The following is a 26,305-nucleotide window of genomic DNA, read 5'->3' as shown; positions in this document are numbered from 1 at the left end:
GAAAAAAAATACTAAGGAAAATCATGGCAGTACTACTTTTTATTAAAATATTTAAAAAAAGTAAGGTCGAATCAGATAATCGCTAACTAAGAGATAATAGTCTTAAGTCTATCATGTCTAATGTCTATGGCATTTGTTTTGAATAACAAGTTTGTCAGTTTGAATTTTCTTAGTTCAAGTTGTTAAATAAAATTTGAACTCGGATGAATTGTAAGCTTACCGTTAACCTGTTAACGTAAACATACATTTTCGACTATAAAAATGAATAACAATATTACAAACTTGGAACCATCGTTAGAAAAACAATTAAAAGGACATCGCAACAGTATTACAGCTTTATTCTACAATCCCAATGAAAAACAATTAGCTAGTAGTTCTATGGATAATAGCGTTCTGGTTGGTATATAATAAATTATTATATATGTACTTTTTATATCGTAACTTATACAGTTATAAACCATAATGTTTTAGCTTTGGGATCTGCGTGGTACGATGAGAAGTTATAGATTTCAAGGCCATGATGAAGCTGTAATGGATGTAACTTTTTCGCCATCTGGTAAATATATGGCTTCAGCATCCCGTGACAAAACTGTCAGGCTTTGGGTTCCGACAGTTACTGGAAGCACAGGAATGTTCAAAGCTCATTCTCAGACAGTTCGCTCTGTCCAATTTAGTCCGGATGGGTCCAAGGTAAGACTGACTTTAAACACTTTTATTAATGAATTCATAAAATACATTCAAATTAAAAAACTTTTGTACTACATTTATAGATAGTAACTGCATCGGATGACAAAATAGTAAAATTATGGTCAAGTGAGAAGCATAAATTCCTGGCATCATTTGTAGGGCATACAAACTGGGTTCGAAGAGCTTGTATGTCTCATGATGGATCTATTATAGCTTCCTGCTCAGATGACAAGACAACAAGACTATGGAACCCTGACAGTGGAGAATGTATACATACATATAAAGACCAGAAAGGCCATGGGATGTATTTGGCATGGCATCCATCTGGGTGTTACATCGCTGTTGGCACATCACATGGAAATGTGAAACTTTATGATATCAGAACCCATAATCTTGTACAGTATTATAGGTATTTATGTATATTATTGTAAGAAAGGTCTAAAATCTTGATCAATTTAAAATAATTAAATATTGTTATGGTTTTGTATTTCAGTATCCACAGTGATGCAATAACACAATTGACATTCCATCCTAGTGGAAGTTATATATTGACTTCTAGTAAGGATGGCAAGATGAAGGTGATTTAACAATTTTATTTAGACTAATATATTTTTACATATATGTTACACAATTTTGACATCTTATATTCTTTATTCCTTACAGATTTTAGATTTGTTGGAAGGACACCCAATATTTACACTAAGTGGTCACAGCGGTCCAGTAAATGCTGTTGCATTTTCTCCAAGTGGAAAAAGTTTTGCTTCTGCTGGTGATGATAAATTGGTTAATGTCTTTTTACTTATAAATAACTCATTATTTTTCTAAGCTTCCTGATTGTGTAACTTTTGTTGTGCTTATTTGTTTTAGGTTTTTATTTGGAGAACTATTTTCACTGAACTTGATGGTGAAGCAAAGGAAAATGTTGAACAAAATGCAGTGTCAACATCTAGGTCACATAATTCTAAAGTTAGTTTATTAAAAAAGGATAGAACCCAAGTTATCAAAAAGAGATAGCAGTAGTTTAGTTTTATTAGTAACTAGTGTAACACCATGTTTTTGTAAATAAGTAAAAGAAACATGATTGTCCATTTTATTCAGGAACTGTTATTGGGAAAGATCAAAACAAATTATGCCATAGAACTTCAAAAACTAGAGTTCAGAGATAATTGTGACTTTACTAAAAATATTCATCTATAGACAGTTTTAAAGTATGATTAAAAAATAATAAAATTAATCCACCAAATAGGGTGTGAAGATTTGGTATCAATGCTATCATAGTACAAAGTATCCTGTGACTACTTTTGTGCATATTGATAATGTGCCAGAATTAAGTGTTGATTCATTTAATCACAATTTGCAAGAAAGTGCACCTAATGCACATGGCACTATGATTGAGTCAAGTCAACAAAGTCAGAATCAAGGTTCTTCACGACTCACTTTTGCACCTTTAAATAATTCTGCAAGAATTGATGATAATTCAAACATGCAACGTCATGGAGAAGATCAGTCCGGTGAATATTCTTCATACAGTGTAGGACATATTAGTCATATTCCACGTACACCACCAAGTCCTGCCACATATACAATACCATCCATTCATAATAAATCTACCAGAACTGATAAAAATGATGAAGACATATTTGGTATGATCAAGCTTGGAAATGATGATGTTTGTTACACTAGTGGCACTATAGAATGGGTTGGACGTAAAAGAAGTTTTCCTCTCAATAGTGGCTTTAAAACTATCAGTCAAAATGAAACACACTTACATGAGCCACTTATTAAAAAAATTAAGACTTTAAATAAAACTTATGTAAGTGGGATAAGTAAAATAAAGGAATGTGACTGTGCTGATATACTACCAACTGTAAATGCCATTGTTGATCATTTGAATGCTCTTCATGAAGCAGTGGACATTGTTGACTTAAGACTTAATTCACTCGAAGATGTCATAACCAACAATAATTAATACTTATTGTATATGTTTCTGATAATATATTATGAAAAATGAAATTATAAATATATAAAAAATAAAGTATTTATTCATAAAAATACTGGCTCATACACTTTAGACATTCAATCATTAATACCCATAAATGATGTAAAGCTGCATCAAAGTTATAATACAAAAAAGAAAATGTATACCTTTTTAAAACATAACAATAAAATATACTTATAAACAACTATCCACTTTAAACAATAAATTACATGGTAGGGTATAAACATATAACATATTTCTTTGATTAATAGTTGGTTTCATTGTTCAACATATACTTTATACACTCTCAACTTGCCATTATTAGAGTTACTATTTTTATTGTGTTCCAACATATGTGGTTTTTTTCCCTGTTTTCTTTATTACTTCAAGCAGTTGATCTGCACTCAGAGTTGAAGTTACTATAACTTTTTGATCTGGTAATGAAATTGAGATGTTATCCACTCCTTGGCCTTTTAATCGGTTTAGTACTCTCTCGACAGCACCTGAACACCCTTCACAAGTCATTTCAACGTTGAATATATGAGTCTGTGAAATAAGTTATAGGTTTTATAATAAAATAAGAAATGACGTAAACAAACATATTTTAATATGTACAGTAAAAACCTTACCGAAGACATCGTAGAGGGCACCTTAACTCTTAGGCAAAATATTAAAGACTAATCTAAAGCGGTATAAGTATAAACTTATCAATAATAAGATAAAATGTAATATATTTATCTAAGGTTTGAGACTCAACGTAAGTTACAGTCCAAGAGTTCATTGAACTTAGTCAACATTCTATAGTCAACAGATAATATAATTGAATATATTGTACCGTAAATATATCACTGTTATGGAGATAGTATTTTTTTTTTCTTAATATGGTCACCAAATAAATATTAAACACATTATTATATTTTGAATTTAAAATTTATGTGTAAGTTGGTTGGTTAATAGAACATATATTATTTTATTATCTACAATATGTCTAGTGATAGATTTACTCTGTAGAAAAAAGTTTGACAAATGGACAAGTGAGATTCGGTGTGTCTGCGAGGTTTTATTTATCAGTTACGTTAAATTTGTGATATATTTTAAATACAAATGAAAACATGACACTCAGAGATAATCTCAAAGATTTGGGATGGTAAGTGAAATATAATTATTGAAGATGGTTATAATATATCACTATTAACGCGTGTAACATTTGATTATACTTTTAGGCACTTAAGTCAAGATGGTATTGATATTATTAGTGAAAATGGTCAAATACAAGATGTAAATATCCTAAGCAGAAGAGCTTTAGATGTAAGTACTGTAATGGTTCTATTTTATTCCTTAATTTTCCAATTAGAAATAATGAATGTATTGTATTCCATATTTTAGAATATTAATAATTTGTTGATTATATTTTAGTTTGACTTAAGAGATATTGGTGACACAGCATTTCCTGAAGAGTTTACTAAAGATCCTACTAAATTGGAGAAGCCAATAGTTGTTCAAATTCAAAAGATCAGAAATGTAGCTGCTCCTAAAGCCAATGAAGAATCAACTTCTGCTCCTCGGATGCTAAAGTTGACGTTACACGATGGAAAGTCAACATGTGTAGGTTTAGAAACAAGTCCAATCCCAAGTCTTAGTATTAATACTCCACCCGGCACAAAGTTGCTACTAAAGAATGAAGATCTAGAAGTGTGTCATGGAGTAATATGGCTGACACCGGCTGTAATATCAGTTTTGGGGGGAAAAGTTTCTCTCATGATTGAAAAATGGGAACTAAATCGTAGCCTAGCTAAACATACAAGGGGTGAGCTATCATTTAATAATAAATAATATCATAGTTTCTTCATCTCTATTTATATGATAAATGATGTAAAATTTATAACAATTTTTAAAGTTTAAAATCTCAATATACATCTCTATATTAATCTTAGTATTCATTCGTATTATATAAATGTTGTTGTTTTGCAGAATTAATCTCATATATCTTTGAGAGCATTAAATTCTACTATTAAAGATAAGTTTTGCAAATCACACATATTTGTACAAATACTTTATTAAATATTTAAAAAAAAAGATTTATATACTTTATTCATATAATTTATGATGAGCCATAAATTATACATAAACTATTTTGTATTGTAAAAAATAAACATAATATTATTACAACAGGTGGTATAGGAGTTGATGGTGGTCCTCCTCCTTGGATAGCATTTGGACAAAGATTGGAAGCCCTGCCTGTAGATAAACAATTTAAGAGTTTGCAAGAAGCAGCAAAACAAGATAATGCTGAATTTGAAGCTCAGAGGAAAGGAGCTATTGCGGAGGCACAAAGAATGTCTGGTGTCAAAAAAGTATGAAACTTTTCAGTGGATTTTCATCAAACTGACTATTCTAGCGGCAAGATACGATGGCCGTTTTGACACATTAAAAAAGTGATGTGAAATGTAAATTTATTATCAATATAATATATTCAAATCTTTGTTTTTTTGCAAGTAATTTAATTCAAGTTTTTGTTGCAAGTAGTATCTGATTAAAAATGTTTAATAAAAAAAATATAAAATAAGTTTAAGTAATATATTCGAACGAAAAAATAAAATAAAATAAATAATTTATAAAATAGATAAAATATTTACTGTCAACACAAATATAACACCGACTACGAGGTCGAGTGTGAGAGTGTGATGTACATGTTTACGCAAAAAAATAAATAAAAAAGTTATCTTCGCTGTACCCTAATATTTGTAGTTTAGAAATCACATTCGATAAATTTTATGACTAACTGCACGTCACTATTGACAATAAAGAACAACAATTTGCTCCTTTGATGTAATTATTTATTAAATACGAAACTTCATGAGCGGGCAAACGTCAAAACGGCCATCATAGCGTGCCGCTACTATAATTATTCAAATTCTCTTAAATTTTATTTTTGATTTCAGGTATTCGGCGGAGGAACTAAGCCACTGTTAGATGCAAATGTGCAAAAAATTGTTGATGCTGGATTTTCTGAGGAACAGGCTGAAAATGCTCTCAAATATACCAAGAACAATGTTGAGAGGGCACTTAGGATATTGCAAAAAAGAGATAATTCTGAAAATAGAAGTAAAGAAAAACCAAAAGAACCAGATCAACCAAAACGGAAAGGAAGAAATAAGGAAATAAATGATGAAGATGGTATTCCAGTTAAACCATCAGGGAAAGTGTCATTGTTTGACTTCTTAGAAGATAAATTGCCTAATGTACCAGATAAAGACAAGAATAGTCGCAGGGAATATAACACACCTTCGGAAGACAGAGGTGATAGAGGCTATGGAAATAGAGACCGAAACAGTGCCAAAAACAACTCACGATCACATGGGTCTAGATATGATGGCCCCAGACATCGATCAGATAGAGGTCACTATTCAAATGACAATTACCACAATTCACACAGAGAAGATAGAAAATACCAAACACAGAATGAAAAACCACCAAGATTTCAAAGGAAGTTAGAAGAAAAAAATAAACAACAACATCCAGCCAATCTATATATAAATAATATGAATTTACATTATAACAATGCATATCAGTCTCATACCCAATATCCTGAAATTAATATGAGAAATGAAGGAAACTTTAATGACAATAACATGAATCAGCCACCTGGTTTTCGTAATAATATAAACCCCATGGATAACTTAGTTGATGCTACAGCTAATTTAAATTTACTTACAAGTCAAACACGGTCTAGTGAGGAACTATCACCTGGTAGGAATTATCAAAATTATCCTGAGCAAGCTTATGCTCCAAAACAATCATATATGCCAAATCAGAATATGCCAGATGTACCACCATTTAGGAGAAACAATGATGTTCAGAAGTATCAGGATCAGCAGTACCAACGTAGGCAACAACAAACGGTACAGCAGCAGCAGCAGCAACAACAACAACAACAACAACAACAACAGCAGCAGCATAATGGATATATGGAACCTCAGCAGAATCCCATGTATTCAAATATGAACTATATGAGTGGCACTCAAGGTGGCTTCAGTGGGCGTCAATATGGTTATGGTTCTAGGCCTCAAGAATTTAATACAATGCGCACTGGAGGACCCTTCTTGCCAGGATCACTTCTCGGTTTCCAGAATGCAGCTGTGAATGAACAGGCTAGAGCTATGCTTGGTGTTGCTGATATAAATTGGAAAGTTGGAGATCGTTGCCTTGCCCTATACTGGGAAGATAATAATGTAAGAATCATATTTCTGTTTAATTCTTCAAAATAAATAAAATGTTTTACATTCTTTTACTTATAATAATATTCTACATTTCTTTTTCAGTTTTATGAAGCAGAAATTACTGGTATTTCAGCTAATACAGTTGTAGTCAAATTTTGTGCATATGGTAATCATGAAGAAGTTTTAAAGTCTAACTGCTTGCCGTATCCTAATCAAGGTCAGTCTAGTTATAAATTTACAGCCCAATTTTATGAATATAATATATCAATACTAACAATGATTTCGTGTCGTCGTTTCCAGCTGCGTCAGGCAGTGCGGCGTACCCGGCCCGGCGGCCGTAGGGGCGCGGGGCGGCGGCTCCGCACGATGCGCACGAAGTGCACGACGTGCAGCTCGCGCACTACGCGCTCTTCGCGCACCAAGCGCCCGCCGCCGCCGCCACCCCCAGCTGACGACACCGAGCTCCGCACCAATACTAAGCGCCTCGCGATCGTCACTGCGCGTTATTTACCATTCTATAGGTTTTTTTAATATCAGTGTCTCTCATCTCTGTCTAATGTACATATTATTGAATACTTTCACTATGAAAACTGCCAGTATAACTGATACGTGCGACTTTTAATGTAATTTGTATTTTTTGATGAACAATATGTATCTTAGTGAGTTTGGGTGTTATGAAATTTGACGATTTTCATTAAAGTATGACTGGCATTTAAACGTTCAGCCAGTTTAAGCAGTTTGGGTTAGCTCCGAAATGCATTTTGTAAGCAAACAGTATACATTGAACTGCTTTTAGTAAGTGGCAAAATAACTTAATTAATCAGCAAATATTGGACAGCCTTAAAATGTATTTCAAATAAATTAAATTTTAGTAACCAACCTGTTGGTAAGTAAAATATTTAATTTTGTTTATCAAATAAAAATCGAGTAACAAACTTAGAGATAGCAGCTTATAAATATTATTTTATGCCAACCGATTGTATAATTCTGCTGACCAAATTATAATGATGTATTGGGACTATTTATTTTGCAAGCATGCATTATCAAGCTTACTCTATGATCTACGTATTTACTCATAATCTCTGATTAAGTTTCTGACCGATTGTTTATACGGTCGACAAAATAAGTTTTGAGCTCTTCTAACTACTTGCTAACTGAATATTAAAAAAAAATAGTGTTTATTTACTTGCGTATTAAATTACTGGTAAATTATTAAAATATTGTTTATTGGTTAAGAAAAAATATTAAGTAGTCTATTTAATAATTTTGTTATGTGAAGAAGTGGATCTTATCGTAGTTAAACTGGCGTTTGCGTCAAGGGCAGAGATGTTAGACGACTAATGACATGTGATTATAAAATAACATTAAACTGTGCAGCTACGATATTCTTATTTTTACTAACAAATATGTGTATTTACCATAAATATTTGTACTCGTGTATGTAAAATAATATAACTGTTTAGTAATCAGGGGATAACTTCATGTGTTATATGTAATAGAAAAACGACTATGGATAGTGTAGCTCAATTGTTTCTCATAATTATTCTTATAATAAATGTAAGCTCAAACTTTGATGTAATACAAACGAATTGTGTTGTTGGATGTTGTCACTTGTATGTTAAGAAACTACTTGAAATTTTTTTATACAAATGATGTTCTTCCATTGCATTTCATTTCATGTTGCATCATTGTTCTATTTTCTTACTAACAATAATACCTCACTTACCTTACATGAGTCCTAGTGTTATTAGTAAATAGCTCAGTACCAATATGTATTGGTTCAACTGTTAAATTTAATTAATATTATTAATCAAATAAATTCCCTTAAACTAAATTTATGTGAGGTTTTTAAACGATGATTTTCGTTATATTGGTAATAGAACTTATTTTTATTCTAAGTTAAAAATGCAACTTTTTCCAAATTGTTTTTTTACATGCTGCACAGTGAAATGTTTAATATACAAAGATTTGTCATAAATGTTATAATTTAAGGGAAAACTAAACTAAAAGATGTATCTCTCATGCATTAATTTATTCGGTTTATAAACATGTTATAACCAAGCATCGTAGTGTAGCTTGTATAAGTGTATTAATTGTATTTCTAGCGCAAAGTGTGTAATATATTTATTATTTATCGTTTAAATATCGAAATGCATACATAGTTTGAGGTGTTTTTAATTTACCTACTGTAAAGATTGTATACCATACGTAAGATCACAACAGTTATTTACTTTATATAGATTTTTATATATTGATTTCGTATATATAATATCTTCGTTGGCAAATACTGCTTGAGCTTGAGTTTAAATACAATTTAAACTAAATATAAAATATTAAGTTTATGTTCTTTTACAAGTAGTTTTTGCCAAAAAAAAATTGTAATCGTAAATTATTTTTTTTTATTTTTAAACCAAAGCTCAACTATCCGTAATTTGTCACTGTACCTCGGGTTTATGTAGATCATCAGCTTTCGATACATTTGTACTAATTTTCTGTTGAATTAACCGTTTATTAACTGAAAGCTAATAAAAGAAACTTTATTTACTTGTTTTTTATATGTCCTACTATACTTTTACACCAACCCGCATTAGACCGTTGTTTAGCTCTAGATCTAAAAGGTCTTTGCAAAATTTAATAATTTGCAAAACTTATGGGACTGTTATAAGATGTTAAGTTTTACTTTAATACATTGAAAATACATTAAATAAAACGTTAGACAATTAGTTCTTTTTAAATGGATATGGCTTTACAAACGATCTACCTGGAATTGGGAATAAAAAAGAGCGAAATTACGTTTACAATTAATTATTTTTAATAACCAAGAGACTTTTTGTTTATAGATTTATTAAGTTAACATTTGAAAATATAGCACTGAATGAATTAGTATTCTTTAGTGGGGTTTGAATTCATTAATATAGATACCGAAAAAAAAATCAGTTTTTATGCATTAATTGCACTAAGTTTTGTCTTGTTTACCATTCTAGTCACCAAGATGTTGGTAGAATTTGGTAAATATGTAGTACTTTTGGTATGGACAGTATTGTGTATTTACCAACGGTTTCAGGAGGTATAGGAGTATCCTAACACCTTTCCTACCATCGAGTTGTTACAGAATTTTATTTAAAAAGGACGATGCAGCCCCTCTCTTCAATCTCCAACCCAATCCACTCTGAAGTAAGTAAATTTAATTTTTGGGACGAAGTTCTTGCCGTCTAAGCGATCGTTTTCCTCTATTTCTCCGTCTTTTTTCAATAAATGCAATTAAGAAAATGTGTTATTTAAGATATTTTTTTTTTTATTGTTTGAATTCACACGATTTTTTTACTAAAAATTTTATTTCTCATTTAAGTATTCTCAAACGTTGTTTTTTTGTTCCATTCTGTCTATTATTAAATTCATATAATATGGCGTAAGCAGCTTCCTTTTCAGGGTTCCGTACCCAAAGGGTAAAAACGGGATCATATTACTGAGGCTTCGCTGTCTGTCACCAGGCTGTATCTCAAGAACCGCGGTAGCTAGGTTAGACTCGATATCAATAAATGGTAACTGGTAGACACTTAAAATATTCACAAAATACTTAATTGTATTCACAAAATATTTAGTTTTATTTATCAATTAAATATTTTACAGAAAATTTACTTATATTTAGTGTGTTTTAACGCGAGTTATGCACTTTTTTAGGGTTTCGAACCTATTATGAAATTTGTGTACCTACTGCTGTTTACCTAGTTAATGGCATGGAATCCTCGCAATCGCATTTGGCCGTTTTTTTTGTATTTTAGTAAATCAGGACAATTAAGTGCAAATATTTTGGGATTCTTTTTTGCATAGCAATGATGTAATCCACAAAATTATTAATATAAAATCATAAACAATATTGTAATATACCAGGTACCTAAATGTATGAATTAAGCTCATTTCGTCGCTTAATTTAATGTATATTTAAATTATATCCTGAACTTGATGTCATTCGGAACAATTAGTATGGATTAGCTAATTCAATCCAAACGTTCGAACAAGTGGATGTACCGGTTACCACTGGAAGGTTTTAAAGCACGATGTTTGGTGGGGCGTTGCTCGTCTAACTAGTAACACGAACCAGTTGTTTTCCTTACATCGACAGCGGTCGACTCGTTCACTAAGTTATTCGTGAATGAACTTACGCTGATGGATTTTACGTGTTTGTTGTAGTAGAATGTTTTTGTGAGTGATGGTTAAGTGAAACTGAACGACGTTTCTAACTTGGATTTTACTGACACAAAATTATTTGTTTACAAGGTGAATATTTATCAATACTTAAAATCTTAAAAACTAACAAAACATACGGTTATCGTCATTCTTGATTTAAGAAAGTTTTGTTTACAAATATAATCGCATTCTACACGCTTCACTTTTAGTTTCGCTGAAGCGTAATATAAAGAAATATATTTAAAATTGAAATAGGTAAGTTCTAGACATCAATTATAGTAGTAGTAAATTACTAAATAAATGTTTCTGTCGAAATAGATAACTTTCACTTGGTCATCAAGAGAATGGATCAGATGAACCTTGCGATATCCCATATCACCTTGAGGCCAGCGTCCGCGCATTGCGCTTAGTGGCATGCCTTCGCGCAACTATTGTAACAGTCCTACTGCCTACATACATGTAATACTACGTATGAGTCGTGACATACATACGAGCGTCATAAAATTGGTTCGAAATGAAACGTCGCTAATTTTGTAATTACCGTGTCGCTCGTGTTATGTAATTTTTATTTGCAAATATTAGGTTTTATCGGCGTTTTGCTGATGAAGATCACGTTACAAATGCGGAATTAAGTCTTTTTGTTTATTTATATATAAAAATAATTAAGTATTTCTTGTTGACACGTTTACCTACACTTATATATAGTTTGTAAACTGTGTTAAATTAATTCTTTAATTTGTTTATTATATTTAAGTCTGTTAAGAGTGCAATTTAAGTTACTTATGTTTATAAAAAAATAAGTATCTAGTTAATAACTTATTTTATTTACAATAGGCTATTTGGCTGGTTTTTAAAATGCATTTTATATTTTTTAGTAGAGGTTAAGGAACCCAGTGAAAGTTGTTTTTTTTTTAATTCTCGTACATATTTGCTGAAAAATATCAAAATAAAAATTATATATTTAAATAGCGCGCGAAAATGCTTCTTTGACAATATGGCGCTGCAATGGGGGCGGTGACGTCAATTGCCTGTATTGTAATCTGTGGCACATATAATCCACATTCAGTAGGCAAACGAGGTTAATAAGCAAGTGACGTCATCATAAGCCCGACCAATCAGAAGCGTTTTGTGTCACGTGACAAACGTTTAAAAAAATGCATTTTTATTTATGGAATTTTGAATAAATTAATTATTATTTTCAACTTTCGTTGATAAATAACCATTTTTAAACTCATAATATATGCTGATTACAATAATTGACACTTTATTTTTCGCATTGTCAAATAGCCTAATAACTTCCTCCTTTTTGAATTCGGTTAAAAATAAAGTGTACGAGGAATTTGCATCGTGCATTTGGAATCTATGTTAACTTTGAGAACACAATTCATAATCTTGCCTTTTTGCCTCTTCACTGAGAGAGTGTACTTATACTTATTATTAACAATCTTACTTTAACATTGGTCATGTACAATTAATGGTTTTTCAATTTCTCGAAGATTATATTATTCGTGTAATTTAAAATAGTAAAGTTTATAAAAATCTTGAAAGTTACCGTCAAAAATTAAACTTGGATGACATTAAAGTTTGAAATAAATTGCACATTACTTGATTGATGATGGTGCCGTGCAAGCACGAGAAGGTTGTGAAGGTTGCAAGGCTACTAGGTTGTAGGGTTTGCTCGAGGTATGAGTGAGGTCAAAACAACTAAGGCACGCTTCTAATCTGTGCTCTAGATACCTTGATAATTCGTTTGTGGCAAACTTACAATATACTTACTATGAGTAGTATATTTACATATGAATTATAATCTTAATCAGAAATAATTTTACTTGGTATCATAACATAGCGTTTGAGTAAATAATTTTAAGACATTTCCAGACGTGAAAACCTTAAACAACTCAACGCGATATAAAATCATTTTTGAGTTCTGAAGATTTGATTTATCAATTGATCTTATTTAACAGGAAGATGGAAAGTTACAACATAAATAATTATTTATTTTATAGTCGTGTAAGCGTTTAACATCATCGATAATGTTTTCTGAATAAATTATATAAATGTTGAGTCATAATAATTAATAGTAACGAGTAGTATTACGATATAATTGCGACTAACACTCACTGAGAGGTGGGGTTTTGTTCAAGCTCCTCTGGATAGTTATATTCATCATATACCTATTCTACACCAAGCAGCAATACTTAGTATAGTTGTGAGCCAGTGTAACTGCAAGCATAAGGTACATAACATCTAGGTTGCAGAACGTTTACAGAGAATTTTAAAGAATAGTTATTCTTACGGGGCCAATGTCTACAGGCAATGGTGCCCACTTATCATCAGGTTGCCCATTTCCCCTTATGCTATAAAATAGTAATAATTTGACGAGCATCCAATCTATTATTAGTTTAGTTATTTATTTTATGCGATATAGCTAATTATTTGGCAGACGAACGAGCATTAAAGGGATTCCCTTCATCATCCGATTGGCTTTTCTATTCATCTAGGGGTCAGTGTAGTGTGTTTTTCTAAAAACTACATGAAAACGGTTTTGGAAGACTTACGACTGCGCTTACTCGATGATAACCACGGTAATGCTTTTGCAGTTTGGTTATTTGCCCGCCAACATACGGACGGTAGCATGACATGTTTACCACAAACAATTCGCTTCGTAAGCTGCGTTCTGTGGTGTTTTGTCTTGTATTATTGTTTAATTATTAAATGTAGACAAAAGTAATTAAACAAAGCGAAATTGTTTGGAGGTAGATTAAAAAAAATCACGATGTATAAATTGCTTGTGTAATCCAACATCTACAATTTTAGAATAGTATTTATTTATTTATATAATTACAAAATAATGAAAGATATTTTAAATATAGGCACTAAAACGTGTTCGCGACATGTTAAAAGCAAAACTAAACAAAGTGATGCTCATTGGAGGTATGTAATGTAAATATATAAGCCGTGGTATACTTGATTTATGAAGTCGAATATAAAATTTTGTTTGTAATTTTATACTTGGATTTATGAAAACGACAGATCCTTTAAATATAAAATATAATGTGTGATAAGGTTTATAAATAAAAAGGTATGTTAAATACAAATGTAATGTGACAATGTTATTTATTTCACTAATATTTAATGTGTTTTCTGCTCATTTTCTTCACTACACGAACGTTTCCCACGTTATTATTCTATTTTGGAATAATATCAATGTGAGAATCTTTCTGTACATATTCTAAATTATTATTTCTTTAACTGCATGTACAAAATTAAAAGTAGATAATTTTATGTAACTGACGAAACGTTTATTAAATGTAAATGATGTGATAATATATATATTTCTTCTCTAAAAGAAACACACACACATATTAACGTTTTAATTAATTAATTTAAGCTGATATCAAATTGCAGAGCGGCGATGGCAATAGGCGGCGCCATGGATGCCTGTGGGAGATGTATGAAAATATCCCTGGTGGTCATTAATATGCTAACTTTTGTAAGTATAATTATAATTTATATTACTTGTTATATATTGCATAAATTAATGTTTGGTATTACTTTATGTTTTACGTTCTATAGCAGAATAACTACAATAGTTAAAAACAAAATTTAAATTATAGACAATGCATATTTTCAACACATGCAATGTGCAAACATCAACTTGTAATGTGATGGTGCGTACATTTTAAGTAGTTTGATTAATTTGCCTCGTTGGACTAGTAGCGAGATTATGAGACTGCAGAAATTGGTTGAGGTCCAAGGTTTAAAAATCTGGATTGTTAAAGTAAATAAGTTTTTAAGTAAATAAATTCTTAGAACAATACAGCTTGAGGAATTAACTTGGCAGTATTAAACCAGGTTATGCTGATCCCTCTTTCATTGTTACTCTCTATGCCCGTGAAAGACTACACAGTGTACTGTTTGTTGAAAAAAACACACTAATTGAGCTCTATAATATCTCCTGAACAGTTGAATAATGCTTGAGATTAAGCCGTTAAGTGGTAGGAGGAAGACTTAATTTTTTTACCAATTTGATCTAAAAAATATATTTCAAGACCGCGTTTAGCATATGAGTTCTTCAATAATTTTAGGTGGGTGGTGCGATAGCTCTGGCTGTCGGTTTATGGGTATGGGTGTCAAGGTCGTTTCCAAGCACACTCATGAGCAACAATATGTTCATCGCGTCAGTGGCAGTGGTGGTGGTGATGGGCGCTGCAATGATGATATTATCCCTTCTCGGCTGCTGTGGAGCAGCTAAGGAAGTCAAATGCATGTTACTAACGGTACGTTACTCATCAAGAGCTTACGAGATTTCAATGGGATGGATTACGGGATAAATTAGAGCAGTAAACTCTTATTAATTCCTCGTTTATTTCCTCTGTGAGATTAATAATTATAGTTTATGATAGATTTTTTATTAATAAAATAATTTTGGAAGTCGTTATTTCTTTTTATATTCTATCGAAATAATATTATTTATTTCTAGTATTACATATTGGTATTCATCATGTTCGTGGTGATGCTGGTAGGCGGCATCCTGTTGTTCGTGTTCAGGGAGAAGGTGCTCATGACCCTCGAGAGAGAGATGCACGCCTCTATCCCTTATTATGGAGTGAGGCATGAGTATACACGGGCGTGGGACGAAACGCAAACTAACCTCCAGTGCTGCGGTGTAAAGAGTTACAAAGACTGGAACGATAATGTTCCTGAGAGCTGCTGTCGAGAAATCTACCCGGGGAAAGTGAGTCCGCTATATTAGAAACATAAAGTTTATTATGTCTCGCTAGAGTATGTAGATAAGAAGTAATTGATCAGCTACTTGGTTAAGACTAAATTAAAAACCCTGTTGATTTCATGACTACTTGTAAAGTAATGCTATTTTCACTAAGATCTTTGTAAATATTTAATTGAGTAGAAGTAACAAGTTATATTTATTTAATTTTCAGCGACAGGACTGCAAGTATTCACAAAATCCAACAACGATGTACATGGATGGTTGTATTAGCAAAACAGTAGAATTATTGCGAGAAGATGCAGTTTTCGTGGGAGCTGTAGCTATAATTGTAGCTTTGATAATGGTAATTTTTTCCCTTTATTTTACAGTACTAAAATTTCTTGACAGTGTCACGGACATCGCGATCGTAGAAGAACTGTCTAAATTTCGGGTTGCTTTAAACAGCTTTCCTTAGCGCACACGTCATTGGCGTTTTTATTTTTTTTGAAAAAAAAATCATTAAAAATAATACCTGTACGTAAAATCGTGTATTTTAAGATCGATTTATCCGGTACGCCATCCAGACGAGCTATTTATTTTATTCTTAATTGGAGTAGGTAGCTTTATAATAAAAATAAATATGCATAAATTAAGATTTTCTACACAATTAGGTATACATTATTTTGTACGAGCTTGACAAAATCGAGCGCTGTTGGAGATATGTAGTGGAATTTAGTTTCTAGCGTATGATTTTAAAGTAATTACATACCGTCCAGCATACTTTACAACGCCTCTTTTAAATTTTTCCTCTCCGTCCTTTGACGTTATTGTCAACGGTGTGCCAGAAACCTTTACGCGAGTGCCAAAAACAACGCACAACTACACAGTTTAAACTTGAATCGCATGAACGATGTGTAAACGAATAAAATAGGCACAAATAAGCTTTAATTTTTATATAAATATAATATTGTTATTTTTTTTTTTTTTTTTACAGGTGCTGGCCCTCATATTTTCTTGTGGATTATTCGTGAAAATAGAGTGACGATATAGGAGAAAATATATTTTGGTGACTATTTTGTTTGTTAATCAGAATGACTGCTGAGTATAATTACATTGTTATGCGACCGATCGATTGTCTGGTGTCATACTGTGCATTACATTTTCTAATTTATTTTCTAAATGTAGGTACATACTTATAATAAAATTTTATATTGATTTTCATATATTTTTTAATTGCTCACACATTTGATTCTACATACTGATACAAGTCATTAACAATCAACTTTGCTCTCTCTGATATGAATAATTAAAACAATTTCAGTTTATTTCTTGACCTTACGTCTTGGAGGAAATTTAATAGTAGTAGGATTACCCTCACGATACTGCCCAGAGCGCGTGAACCACCCGCAGTAGCGGATAACGCAGTCGGACGTCGTCGTGCCGAGAGGCAGGCCGAGAGCACTAATTCGCTCTAGCGCTTGGGTCGGACCAGCTACTATCTACAGGATTCAATGCTATTAGCAATAAAAAAAAAAACATAAAAAAACTTGTAATAACAAGGTTTTCTTTAACTAGTTAGGTAATACAAAAAAGTACAATTTAGGACATTAGATATAATTGTGACTAAAATTGTGTGCAACATTTCAGCATAATTGTATTACTGGAATACTTTTCAAATTTAATAAATAGTCAAAATAATAATAAAGGTTTGAAAAGTCAGCGAGACAGTATGTATATATATGTATAATATACCAGAATTATATGCAAGCGACATAATATTGAAGTAGGTGAACGAGACCATTTGGCACTTATCATTCAATGGCTAAATTTTGCTACCCCAATAAAAAAAAAATTAGTATTATACTTATATTATGCACAAATTGATTTACTACTTACCCGACCAAAAACGACATGTTTACCATCAAATTGTGGTAATGGCTTAAAAATTATATTAAATTGTCCATATACTTCATCATCAGGTGTCACGACCATTGAGAGAACACCTGTAATTGTTGATAGGCATTTAATTAATTAAGTTTAGATTTTGCACGTAAATTTCACGGAGATTTTAATTATAACCTACTTGATCATTTTAGAAAACTAGTTTCTAAGCCGCGGTCTATAATATTGTACTTTTATGACATTTATAAGGATAATTTTAAATAACATTATTTTAAGTTACCGGGTACAGTGTGATTCAGTCTGTAGTTTTCGGGTACCATTGGTTCAGTCAAATTATCAGGAATATATGTACCAAAACCATTGTCTTTCGTGACATCTCCTCCTCGGCAATATAAATTAGGAACGACTCTACAAAAAATAACGTAAGCCATATTCACTCGAGCAATTGTGAAAGGAACACAACTACTTTTTAATTTTGTTATAAATTATAATAAGCCGTCAATATAAATAAAAGGAATACTCAATAAGTTACTATCTATATTCATTAAGTAATCTCGTGTTTGCTCGTTACAGGATTAAGAACCTAAATATTCTAGTGCCCATATACGCGTGTCCTTTGGGGTCTCCTTTTATTAAACTAAGAAACATCTGGCATGTCTTCGGTGCTATATCCGTGAACAGTTCAATAATAACTCGTCCTATTTTAGAGCCACCAACGACCCATATTTCCATTGATACCCTATAAAAGGTAAACCATCTATATACAATATTTCAATATCAGGACAATGTAAGTTCCTAATTAGATATACTATACGACTTCTAAATAATTAAAATATTTTGTAATTTGTTAGAATTATTAATACATTAAATTCTTATACAACGTACTCGTAAATCTATTGGTATCTACGACATGGGAAATGTTGTTACTAATTTAACTTTAAAAATTTAATGATAGTATTTTACTTGCTTCGCTGCACGTGGAAAGGTTTATCAAACGCGGGATCTTTGATGTCACGGTCAATTTTCTCAGTTTTAAATAAAATAAATGGTAATCTAAAAAATAAACATGTTTTGTTAACGATTGATAAAGTCCTGCTGAACAATTGCAGCCATTCATTAAAAAAGAACGACGAAAAGCCCCATAAATTTTGATTGGTCCGAGGATTTGAACCTCTTTATATATATTAGTAAGCCACAAGACCAACGAAACAGTTTATTAATTCAATAAATAAATTAAATTATATAATTAAGTAAGATCAAATAGTATTAATTTCTTTACGAAGCTCCCAATATAAGTTTGTGTTTTGTGTCTTGCCAAAGTTCTTCCAGTTCTTTCGTAAGCGGTTGTTCTGATCTCTGAAATAAAAACAATATATAAATTATGCATTTTTGGCGTTATGATGAGTTAAATATTATTGAAATATTTATATAATCTACATAATATTTGGTGAGTGGTCACTACGGTTTGTATTGTACTGTACTGTATTTTTTATTTAAAAGAATACTTTAATGTCCCAAATTAATTAAGGAATTAATAATACTACTATTTACACCTCCTTTTAAGTTTTTCACTTGTGTTAGGAGTGGGGACGTCAATAGTCCAAGGGGTCAGAATCGATCCTGCGACTTTTTTACAACGCTGGGCGGCTCGTAAACCATTGCGCTATTGACGCTTCAATGAGGCATCTTCAGTCATTAAAACTAAGATGTTATGTTCCTGGTGTCTATAGATTATCAACACTCGCTACCGACCGTATATTATCTATTTGCCCGTTGAATAGTAGACGTATCAGTTGAGCATAAACTTGTAAATTATTATAAATGTCGCGCATCAAAATTAAATATTGATTCAAAAAGAGTTTCACCTTACGCTTGTCATTTTATTCCGTTATTTTACTATAAATAAAAAAATGTAACATCGAATATTATCTAACCGCAATAAGTAATCTTGAGTAGAGATAGTGGTTTTGCCTGCGTATTTCATCAAGCACTCGCTGTCTTTGCTTACACAGCAATTTGTTGTAGGTGTCAGTTGGCTCGGGATACATCCAACAATCCACGAAACCCTTTTAACATATCATTATATAGTCATTACTACTTTATGCGATTTTTCTACATCAAGGACTCGTTACTTTATAACCATCATGATTTATAAGTTCTAAAACGTTTTCAAAACGAAAAAACTCATTAGAAAATGAGCATCGAATGTTGTTTTCAATATGAATTCCGGAAATATGTTTTAGTTTCTCAATTTATTTAAGCCAATATATTCTTTAATTCATATGATTATAAATAAATTCTCAAGTATCATATTGAGATAAATAGAAAATGAAACTAAAATGAAAAGTAAAAGTATGAGTATTTCATGTGTTCGTTAATAACTAAACGCAAGTTTTTGTTGATTAATATTCGTACAGTAATAATATTCCAATGTTACGTAATATTACTTACACCAGTCCTCTGTATAAGATTGATTCGTTTCAGCAGTTCTTTGTTAACGTTCATATTTTCCTCAAGTTGACGCGCGTAGTAATCGAGGCGACGCGGTTTCAGGTACAGTTCAGGAAATAGTTCCGGTGGATGATCATCTACTTTATGTTTTGACATTTGTAACTGAAAATATTACAAAACTGGTTTCGCGTACTGTTTAAATAAATGCTTTATTTATAGACTATATTTGGATAATTATTTTTTAGTCAAGACTATGATATAGTCGCTGTTTTTTAATGAAATAAGATTCATTCCCTTCCTTTTATAATATACGCTAAAATAAATGTAAGGCTGTTTTAAATTTTCACCTATCAGCTCGTATATGTTATAGATAAACTTGATATGTGGTCAATCAATTGTGACTGCGTTAGATATCTAATGTAGAATTTTAATTATGGTTTAATATAGCGAAATTAAATCCAATTATTATTTAATTACCTCTTTTTGATGATTACACCAGGTTGCGTAGAAATCTTTCGACAACAGCGGAAATCTTGGTGGCTAAAATGAAACTAAATTAAATAAAAATCCATTATTTTTATTATAATATATTAATTTTAGACAATTATTATTAAGGCAGATTGTAATTGTATCTATATATAATTGCTGCAATACAAACGAGTTTAAATTCTCTGGGTTTGCGGATGCGTGGAGGACGCGGTCGTTCCGGCTCTGGCGGAGGAGTGCGCAGGAGAGGATGTTCGAGCAGCTCATCGCAAGCGCGTTGTCGTAGAAGATGCATAGTTATTTTGTAGGTTATAAAATAAAAAATATTTTTATGTACTGATATGAATCGCAGGCATGAGATAGTTTCCTTTTTAAATTCTTGGTTAAATAAGCGACAATAATTTTGATATATAAATAAATTTCCTTAAATATATTAAAAAACATTAAAAGGATAACAATTTGTCATATAAATGACATTTTTTATCATGATTGTCACTTTTTTGATTATAATTCTTCTGGAATATATAAAAACTTAACACCACAATGAAAGCGAACGTGCACGCTAGTAGGAAGTTTTTTTGAAAGGCGATTCTTGTTTTGTCTTAATAATAAAAAAAAGTGAAACTTCCGGTAGAAACTAGTTGTTTTCGTTACATATTATATATTTAATTAATTAACAATTATGAGAAATATTTAGAAAACAAATGAAGGCAAGCTAATTAAATTGCAATGAATATATAAAGTTGTAAATTTACGAAAGTAAGTTTTATTTTTTTTTGCTTTTATTCCTGCCAATAGGGCACAGATTACTCTGCCAATGTCATTTTCGACTTGTTTTTGGTTATTAATAACTACAACATAATGTTACGAATACACGTCTATATCTACTACTGCAAACTATCTGTACATTGAGATACGCCTCTAAACACTAGAACCCGATACATATAACATAGCTACTTGCCCTTATTGTAGCCTAGCTATCATTCACCAATTGTTTCGAATGTAACGTGAATTAATTCGTTCCAATTTATAATATATGCTGGATTTATTAAATAGTGGCGACTTTACGTTATGTTATTATAAGTGCATAATGTTTTCCCATAACAAAATAGCAATAGTTTCGTTATTCAATTTTACCGACGACACTTACTAGAACTTATTCGATTCTGGCAACTAATCAATTAAAATTAGGCTAACACAAAATTTTTACAATTGCCAGTGTTTAGCCGATTAGAACGAATATGGAGTAAAATAAATGAAAACATATATTTTTTTAAATGAAATAAATATATTTTTGGTATTATTATAATAATATATAACAGTCAAGTATATAGTATACGCGGCACGCACACATAAGAGAGTAGAGAACTGTGGCGGAAAGGAAACTTGGCAGAAGAGAGCGTCGTGTCTTTTGCTCAAGCGACATAGAAATCGGTCTTACCCCAAGTTGAACTAATATGTTTTACATCAAAAATAATATAAAGTTATCATACTTCTTATATTTAGAAGTATCATCATGCAAGTATTATCATGTCAGTCGTGCATTATATAATAAGTATAACGTAAAAAAAATATTAAATTATATTTTTTAGGTAGCTAGCCGTTTATGTTGACGCCGTATTTTTATCTTTTTTACAGTAAGGTATAGGAACTGTCTTAGCTATGATTTCATAGCGCGACGCGCTGGTATGTAACAGTTTGTATTTGATGACCACAGCTAAAGTTTCAAACTCCAATGATACCGTAGGTGTTGAATACTTGTTATAAATGGCCACTTCCACATATGTCAACCTTCTGCATGGTCCTACCTATAAGAAACGTGGGAAAATAAAATATTAGTTGTATTATACACTAGTTGCTCATCCCGACTTTGCTGGGCTTATTACAGATTCTTTCATAAATGATTTTTGAGAAACTTTATCCATTAACGCAGCGCATGCAACAGAAGCTCTCAAAGGGAAGAAATTAATCCCTGATTTTTTTTTCAAAAATTTCATTTATATGGTATATAGCCTATAGCTTTCTTCAATAAATGGGCTATCTATAACTGAAATATTTTTTCAAATCGGTAATCAAAACGTATCGTTGCTGAGATAAGCGCATTCAACCAAACAAATAAAGAAACTGTGCAGCTTTTATATTATTATTATAGTATATTATATAATATATTTCAATGTTCTGAAATACATTATAGATATATTCACTAACGAAAGCGTACCACGTCACGTTAAACTACACCTAAAACTTGAAAGCAAAGGTAATTAGATACCTACTATCTAATTTGTATTTTTTTGGTTGTTTTCACTTTTATGTATATCGTCTGATGTAGACTAAGACACGTTGTTAGTACGAGCGACACTCGATACTAATAAACGTCAACAATTTAACACGGAGTCGTGAACCTTCGTGAGCGAAGAAATCTATATTAACTTAAATAAATAATTAATTCAACATAACATAAAAGTAAACTTACAGTGATAGGTATTCTTGTAGTCTTTTGAAAAACCCCGATGCTTCCTGAATCATAAAAATCGAGAATGCCAATATTAATACCTGAAAACCAAAAAATTACGCATCATTATTGATCTATACTATTGTAATAAACATGTACCCTTATAAAGTGAATTGTAAATACTATAACCTAATTTAAATATTTGAGCATTATTTGTAGAAGATGATGTTGGTGATGAAGATGAACATGACAGAAATACACAATATATGTACAAACATAACGTAAAAAATAAACGTTTCATTTTATAAATATATATTTAAGAATTATTGCAAATGATTTTATGTCAAGTTGTGTAGAATTTATAGCGCCAATAGAAGATGATAATTGTTTTTAATTAACGTTTACACGGGTGCCTATAATTGTAAATTTGAAAAGGCTTGTATTCATAATGGTTTTCATTAATGACGTTTTTTTCCACTTGTAGCAATAATATAATAATAAGTGATTAAATTATTTATGATTGATTTTTTGGTCAAATAAAAAAAAATCGTCTCCAATTCTTGTCTTGTCGTCTTGTTCGTGTCTTTTTTCAAAATAATTGGTGGTGCCTTTCTTCCTCTTTCAATATTTCCTTTATTTCGATTTACGTGCTTCAATCTTACTTGCCTGACTTCCAAGGCCCATTTATAACGTTGTTACTTCAAAGCCCAGAAGATACAGCAACCCTCACTTCCTCAATACAACTTCCTGGTACTCATCTTATATATGGTTTATCATGACTTAAGAGTGCCTTAACCATTTGCTATGCCTGCTCTTCCTACTGGGGCTTTTGCTACCATCCTACAGGTACTGGTGGTAAATTATTTTAATAATATTATAAAACCTTTTCATTGATTTCGTTGAAATTCTGGATGGATGCAATGAAACGGTGTCGGGTTTTCCATTCAATTAATTCTCAGTAGCAGCCCGAAGATAAGCAGTTGACAGTTTATAGATACGAACATGTGGCTTTAAATCTCTTCGTTCTCGATGGGTACTGCCCGTTTGAAAAAAAAGAAAAGAGTGCACCGATGATAATGAACTATCTACCGAACTGAACTGTCTATCTTGAGAATGACCGCAGTAGCAAATATTGGTCAAGAGGACATTATCATTAACTCGATATTTTATACTTGATATTTTGTGTTAGGTTAATTAAAATTCGTATAATGGTTTTCTGTACTGTAATAGCAATATCATGTCCAAATTTATAGTCGTTTTTAATAGTTTAGCATTCTGGTACCGAAGTATTTTGCGTTAGACTAAATGTTTCGAATGTTTGTTAGCCGAAATACAAATGATATTGAAAGTTATTTTAACGAGTAATCATGTAAAATGAAAGTTAATTTTGTTTCATTTACATAAGTAGTAGTCCGATATCATTCTCACCTCAAGAAGATAATTTTCTTTTTTAATTACCTTCTTAAAAATAGAATCAGTTTTTAAAAAAAATATGTTATTGCAGGTAACTAACAATTGAGCAATTGATATGACTTGAAATGGGGACATATTTTTGAGTACTGATTTAAAAAAAATAGACACAACAACAGGACACCCTTTCTTTTTTTAAATTTAATTTCCAATTACCAAGTTGAAATTCGTTCTACTCTAAATATGCCATGATAATATGCCATGATATGTTCTACTCTATATATGTGTCAAATTACGTCATATACGTCATCAAATTACGTCATATATCATTGATCGGTAGTAACACTGCGTGTCCCCTTCACACTTTCTTTAATTAAAATTGTTAAGAAAACTCATTCACTATAAAAGATCTTTTTTGTTTGGAGGAATTATTTACTACGAAGTTAATCAAATGTTTCTGTGTCAATTATATTGTCATTTTAAATATTGAAATTAAAAAAAGTCAGTTTGGCCGGCATTTGTGAGTTTAAAGAATTTAAAAGTAAAGAACTAATTGAAATATATATATATATATATATATATGGAGTGAAATAAATAAAAGCAGAGACGTTAATAAAAAATATATATTTTCCTTATTTTTATTATATCAACGAAGTGATATAGTATAGGTGGCATGCACTGACAAGAGAATAAACAAAACATTGGCGTAGAGGGGCCATGACATGACAGCAAAAGATGTTTGCCCACATGACATATAAATACGGCCTTAACCACGCGCCAATAGATGTTTACATAGAAAATAATATAATATTGTCATTTATAATTTACGTCGTGTCAAGTTAAAAATATTTTCAAATGTAATTTGAAGGTAGTTTACTGTTTCCATCGTTATCGTGTTCTCTAATCTGTTTGACAGTCAGGTATAGGTATTGACTTAGCAATTATATCATAGCTTGATACGCTTATATGGAACATTTTGTATTTGATGACTACAGCTACAGTACCAAAGTCCATTGAGACTGAAGGTGTTGTATAGTTGTTATAAATGATCACTTGCACATACGTCATCCTTCTGCATGGTTGTACCTAAAATTAGAAAATGTATATGTTTAATTTTATTTTTTTTTAAAAAGATACTAAAAATTATTTACTCAAATGAATTATTAATGTAACTTTCAGAACTTACAATGATAGGTATTCTTGTAGTCTTTTGAAAAGCACCTATTTTTCCTTTATTACAAAAATCGGGTGTGCCAATGTCAACACCTAAAAAATTATACCTCATTATTAATAATCTATACTAATGTAACAACGGTATTAAATATAAAATTTTAAATATACATGACCTAATTTAAATACATAAACAGGATTTTTCAAAGAACATGACAGAAATACACAATATGTATACAAAAATAATATAAAAAGGAAACGATTCATTTTAAAAATAATTATTTAAGTTTTAATGAAAATTCTTTTATAAATAAACTCGTGTAGAATTTAAAGCGCCAACAGAAGACGACGATGCCTTTTAATTAATACTTACAAGGGTATCCATAATTGTAAATTTTAAAAGGCTTGTATTCATAATTGTTTTCATTAATCAATTTTTTCACTTATAACAATAATATAATAAGAAATAAATATACCCAATTAATTAAAACAATATTTTTTACAAATAGTGTGTTGAGAACCTGTTTAATATATCAACGTGTGATGACAATAACCCAGGCTTATGAGTGTAATCAAATGGTCGCTGGTTCAAATCCGGCTCGAAGGACCACTTGTCATCAATAATATAATACATTGTAGGTACTTCAATT

The 26,305-nt window shown here is 31.1% G+C and overlaps 5 protein-coding genes across 6 annotated transcripts; 3 read left to right on the top strand and 2 right to left on the bottom strand.

Moving 5' to 3' along the window:
• Window positions 1-139: 139 nt before the first annotated feature.
• LOC113397269 (POC1 centriolar protein homolog A-like) lies at window positions 140-2,836 on the top strand. Its single transcript, XM_026635547.2, has 7 exons — window positions 140-396; window positions 472-690; window positions 771-1,096; window positions 1,181-1,265; window positions 1,351-1,470; window positions 1,555-1,683; window positions 1,934-2,836. Exons 1-7 carry the CDS (start codon window positions 262-264, stop codon window positions 2,654-2,656), a joined length of 1,737 nt encoding a protein of 578 aa, XP_026491332.1. The 5' UTR covers window positions 140-261; the 3' UTR covers window positions 2,657-2,836.
• Window positions 2,710-3,303, bottom strand: LOC113397528 (copper transport protein ATOX1). The gene is made up of 2 exons (XM_026635919.2): window positions 3,295-3,303; window positions 2,710-3,211 (listed from the first exon to the last, which is right to left on the bottom strand). The coding sequence occupies exons 1-2, from the start codon at window positions 3,301-3,303 to the stop codon at window positions 3,002-3,004; spliced, it is 219 nt and encodes a 72-aa protein (XP_026491704.1). The 3' UTR covers window positions 2,710-3,001.
• A 374-nt stretch (window positions 3,304-3,677) lies between these two features.
• Window positions 3,678-9,429, top strand: LOC113397163 (tudor domain-containing protein 3-like). The gene is made up of 7 exons (XM_026635387.2): window positions 3,678-3,812; window positions 3,889-3,973; window positions 4,082-4,472; window positions 4,838-5,019; window positions 5,608-6,897; window positions 6,988-7,102; window positions 7,186-9,429. Exons 1-7 carry the CDS (start codon window positions 3,778-3,780, stop codon window positions 7,224-7,226), a joined length of 2,139 nt encoding a protein of 712 aa, XP_026491172.2. The 5' UTR covers window positions 3,678-3,777; the 3' UTR covers window positions 7,227-9,429.
• Window positions 9,430-10,990: 1,561 nt separating this feature from the next.
• LOC113397379 (tetraspanin-9-like) lies at window positions 10,991-17,005 on the top strand. Of its 2 annotated transcripts, none has more exons than XM_064218919.1 (6): window positions 10,991-11,163; window positions 14,482-14,566; window positions 15,162-15,353; window positions 15,557-15,811; window positions 16,017-16,148; window positions 16,779-17,005. In XM_064218919.1, the coding sequence occupies exons 2-6, from the start codon at window positions 14,489-14,491 to the stop codon at window positions 16,824-16,826; spliced, it is 705 nt and encodes a 234-aa protein (XP_064074989.1). In that variant the 5' UTR covers window positions 10,991-11,163; window positions 14,482-14,488; the 3' UTR covers window positions 16,827-17,005. The 2 variants fall into 2 exon arrangements, with proteins under 2 accessions (XP_064074989.1, XP_064074984.1); XM_064218914.1 differs by lacking the exon at window positions 10,991-11,163 and adding an exon at window positions 13,910-14,007.
• LOC113397378 (uncharacterized) lies at window positions 16,996-21,068 on the bottom strand. Its single transcript, XM_026635695.2, has 10 exons — window positions 20,796-21,068; window positions 20,615-20,677; window positions 20,138-20,299; window positions 19,621-19,752; window positions 18,966-19,042; window positions 18,650-18,739; window positions 18,270-18,425; window positions 17,967-18,094; window positions 17,681-17,787; window positions 16,996-17,283 (listed from the first exon to the last, which is right to left on the bottom strand). Exons 1-10 carry the CDS (start codon window positions 20,916-20,918, stop codon window positions 17,107-17,109), a joined length of 1,215 nt encoding a protein of 404 aa, XP_026491480.2. The 5' UTR covers window positions 20,919-21,068; the 3' UTR covers window positions 16,996-17,106.
• Between the last annotated feature and the right edge of the window lie 5,237 nt (window positions 21,069-26,305).

The sequence above is a fragment of the Vanessa tameamea genome, chromosome 3, assembly GCF_037043105.1.
Source record: "Vanessa tameamea isolate UH-Manoa-2023 chromosome 3, ilVanTame1 primary haplotype, whole genome shotgun sequence".
NCBI lineage: Eukaryota > Metazoa > Arthropoda > Insecta > Lepidoptera > Nymphalidae > Vanessa > Vanessa tameamea.
The sequence above is the reverse complement of the archived record's forward strand: the minus strand, read 5'-3'. Positions and strand labels throughout refer to the sequence as shown.

Coding starts and splice junctions, on each gene's coding strand:
- LOC113397269 (XM_026635547.2), top strand. CDS start 262: ATGAATAACAATATTACAAACTTGGAACCATCGTTAGAAAAACAATTA. Junction 1,471..1,554: donor CTGCTGGTGATGATAAATTG/GTTAATGTCTTT, acceptor TATTTGTTTTAG/GTTTTTATTTGGAGAACTAT. Junction 1,684..1,933: donor TAAAAAAGGATAGAACCCAA/GTTATCAAAAAG, acceptor TCCACCAAATAG/GGTGTGAAGATTTGGTATCA.
- LOC113397163 (XM_026635387.2), top strand. CDS start 3,778: ATGACACTCAGAGATAATCTCAAAGATTTGGGATG. Junction 3,813..3,888: donor AATCTCAAAGATTTGGGATG/GTAAGTGAAATA, acceptor TTATACTTTTAG/GCACTTAAGTCAAGATGGTA. Junction 4,473..4,837: donor CCTAGCTAAACATACAAGGG/GTGAGCTATCAT, acceptor TTATTACAACAG/GTGGTATAGGAGTTGATGGT.
- LOC113397379 (XM_064218914.1), top strand. CDS start 13,925: ATGAAAGATATTTTAAATATAGGCACTAAAACGTGTTCGCGACATGTT. Junction 14,567..15,161: donor TCATTAATATGCTAACTTTT/GTAAGTATAATT, acceptor CAATAATTTTAG/GTGGGTGGTGCGATAGCTCT. Junction 16,149..16,778: donor TAATTGTAGCTTTGATAATG/GTAATTTTTTCC, acceptor TTTTTTTTACAG/GTGCTGGCCCTCATATTTTC.
- LOC113397378 (XM_026635695.2), bottom strand. CDS start 20,918: ATGCATCTTCTACGACAACGCGCTTGCGATGAGCTGCTCGAACATCCT. Junction 19,753..20,137: donor ATCTTATACAGAGGACTGGT/GTAAGTAATATT, acceptor ATATGTTAAAAG/GGTTTCGTGGATTGTTGGAT. Junction 17,788..17,966: donor ACTGAATCACACTGTACCCG/GTAACTTAAAAT, acceptor CAACAATTACAG/GTGTTCTCTCAATGGTCGTG.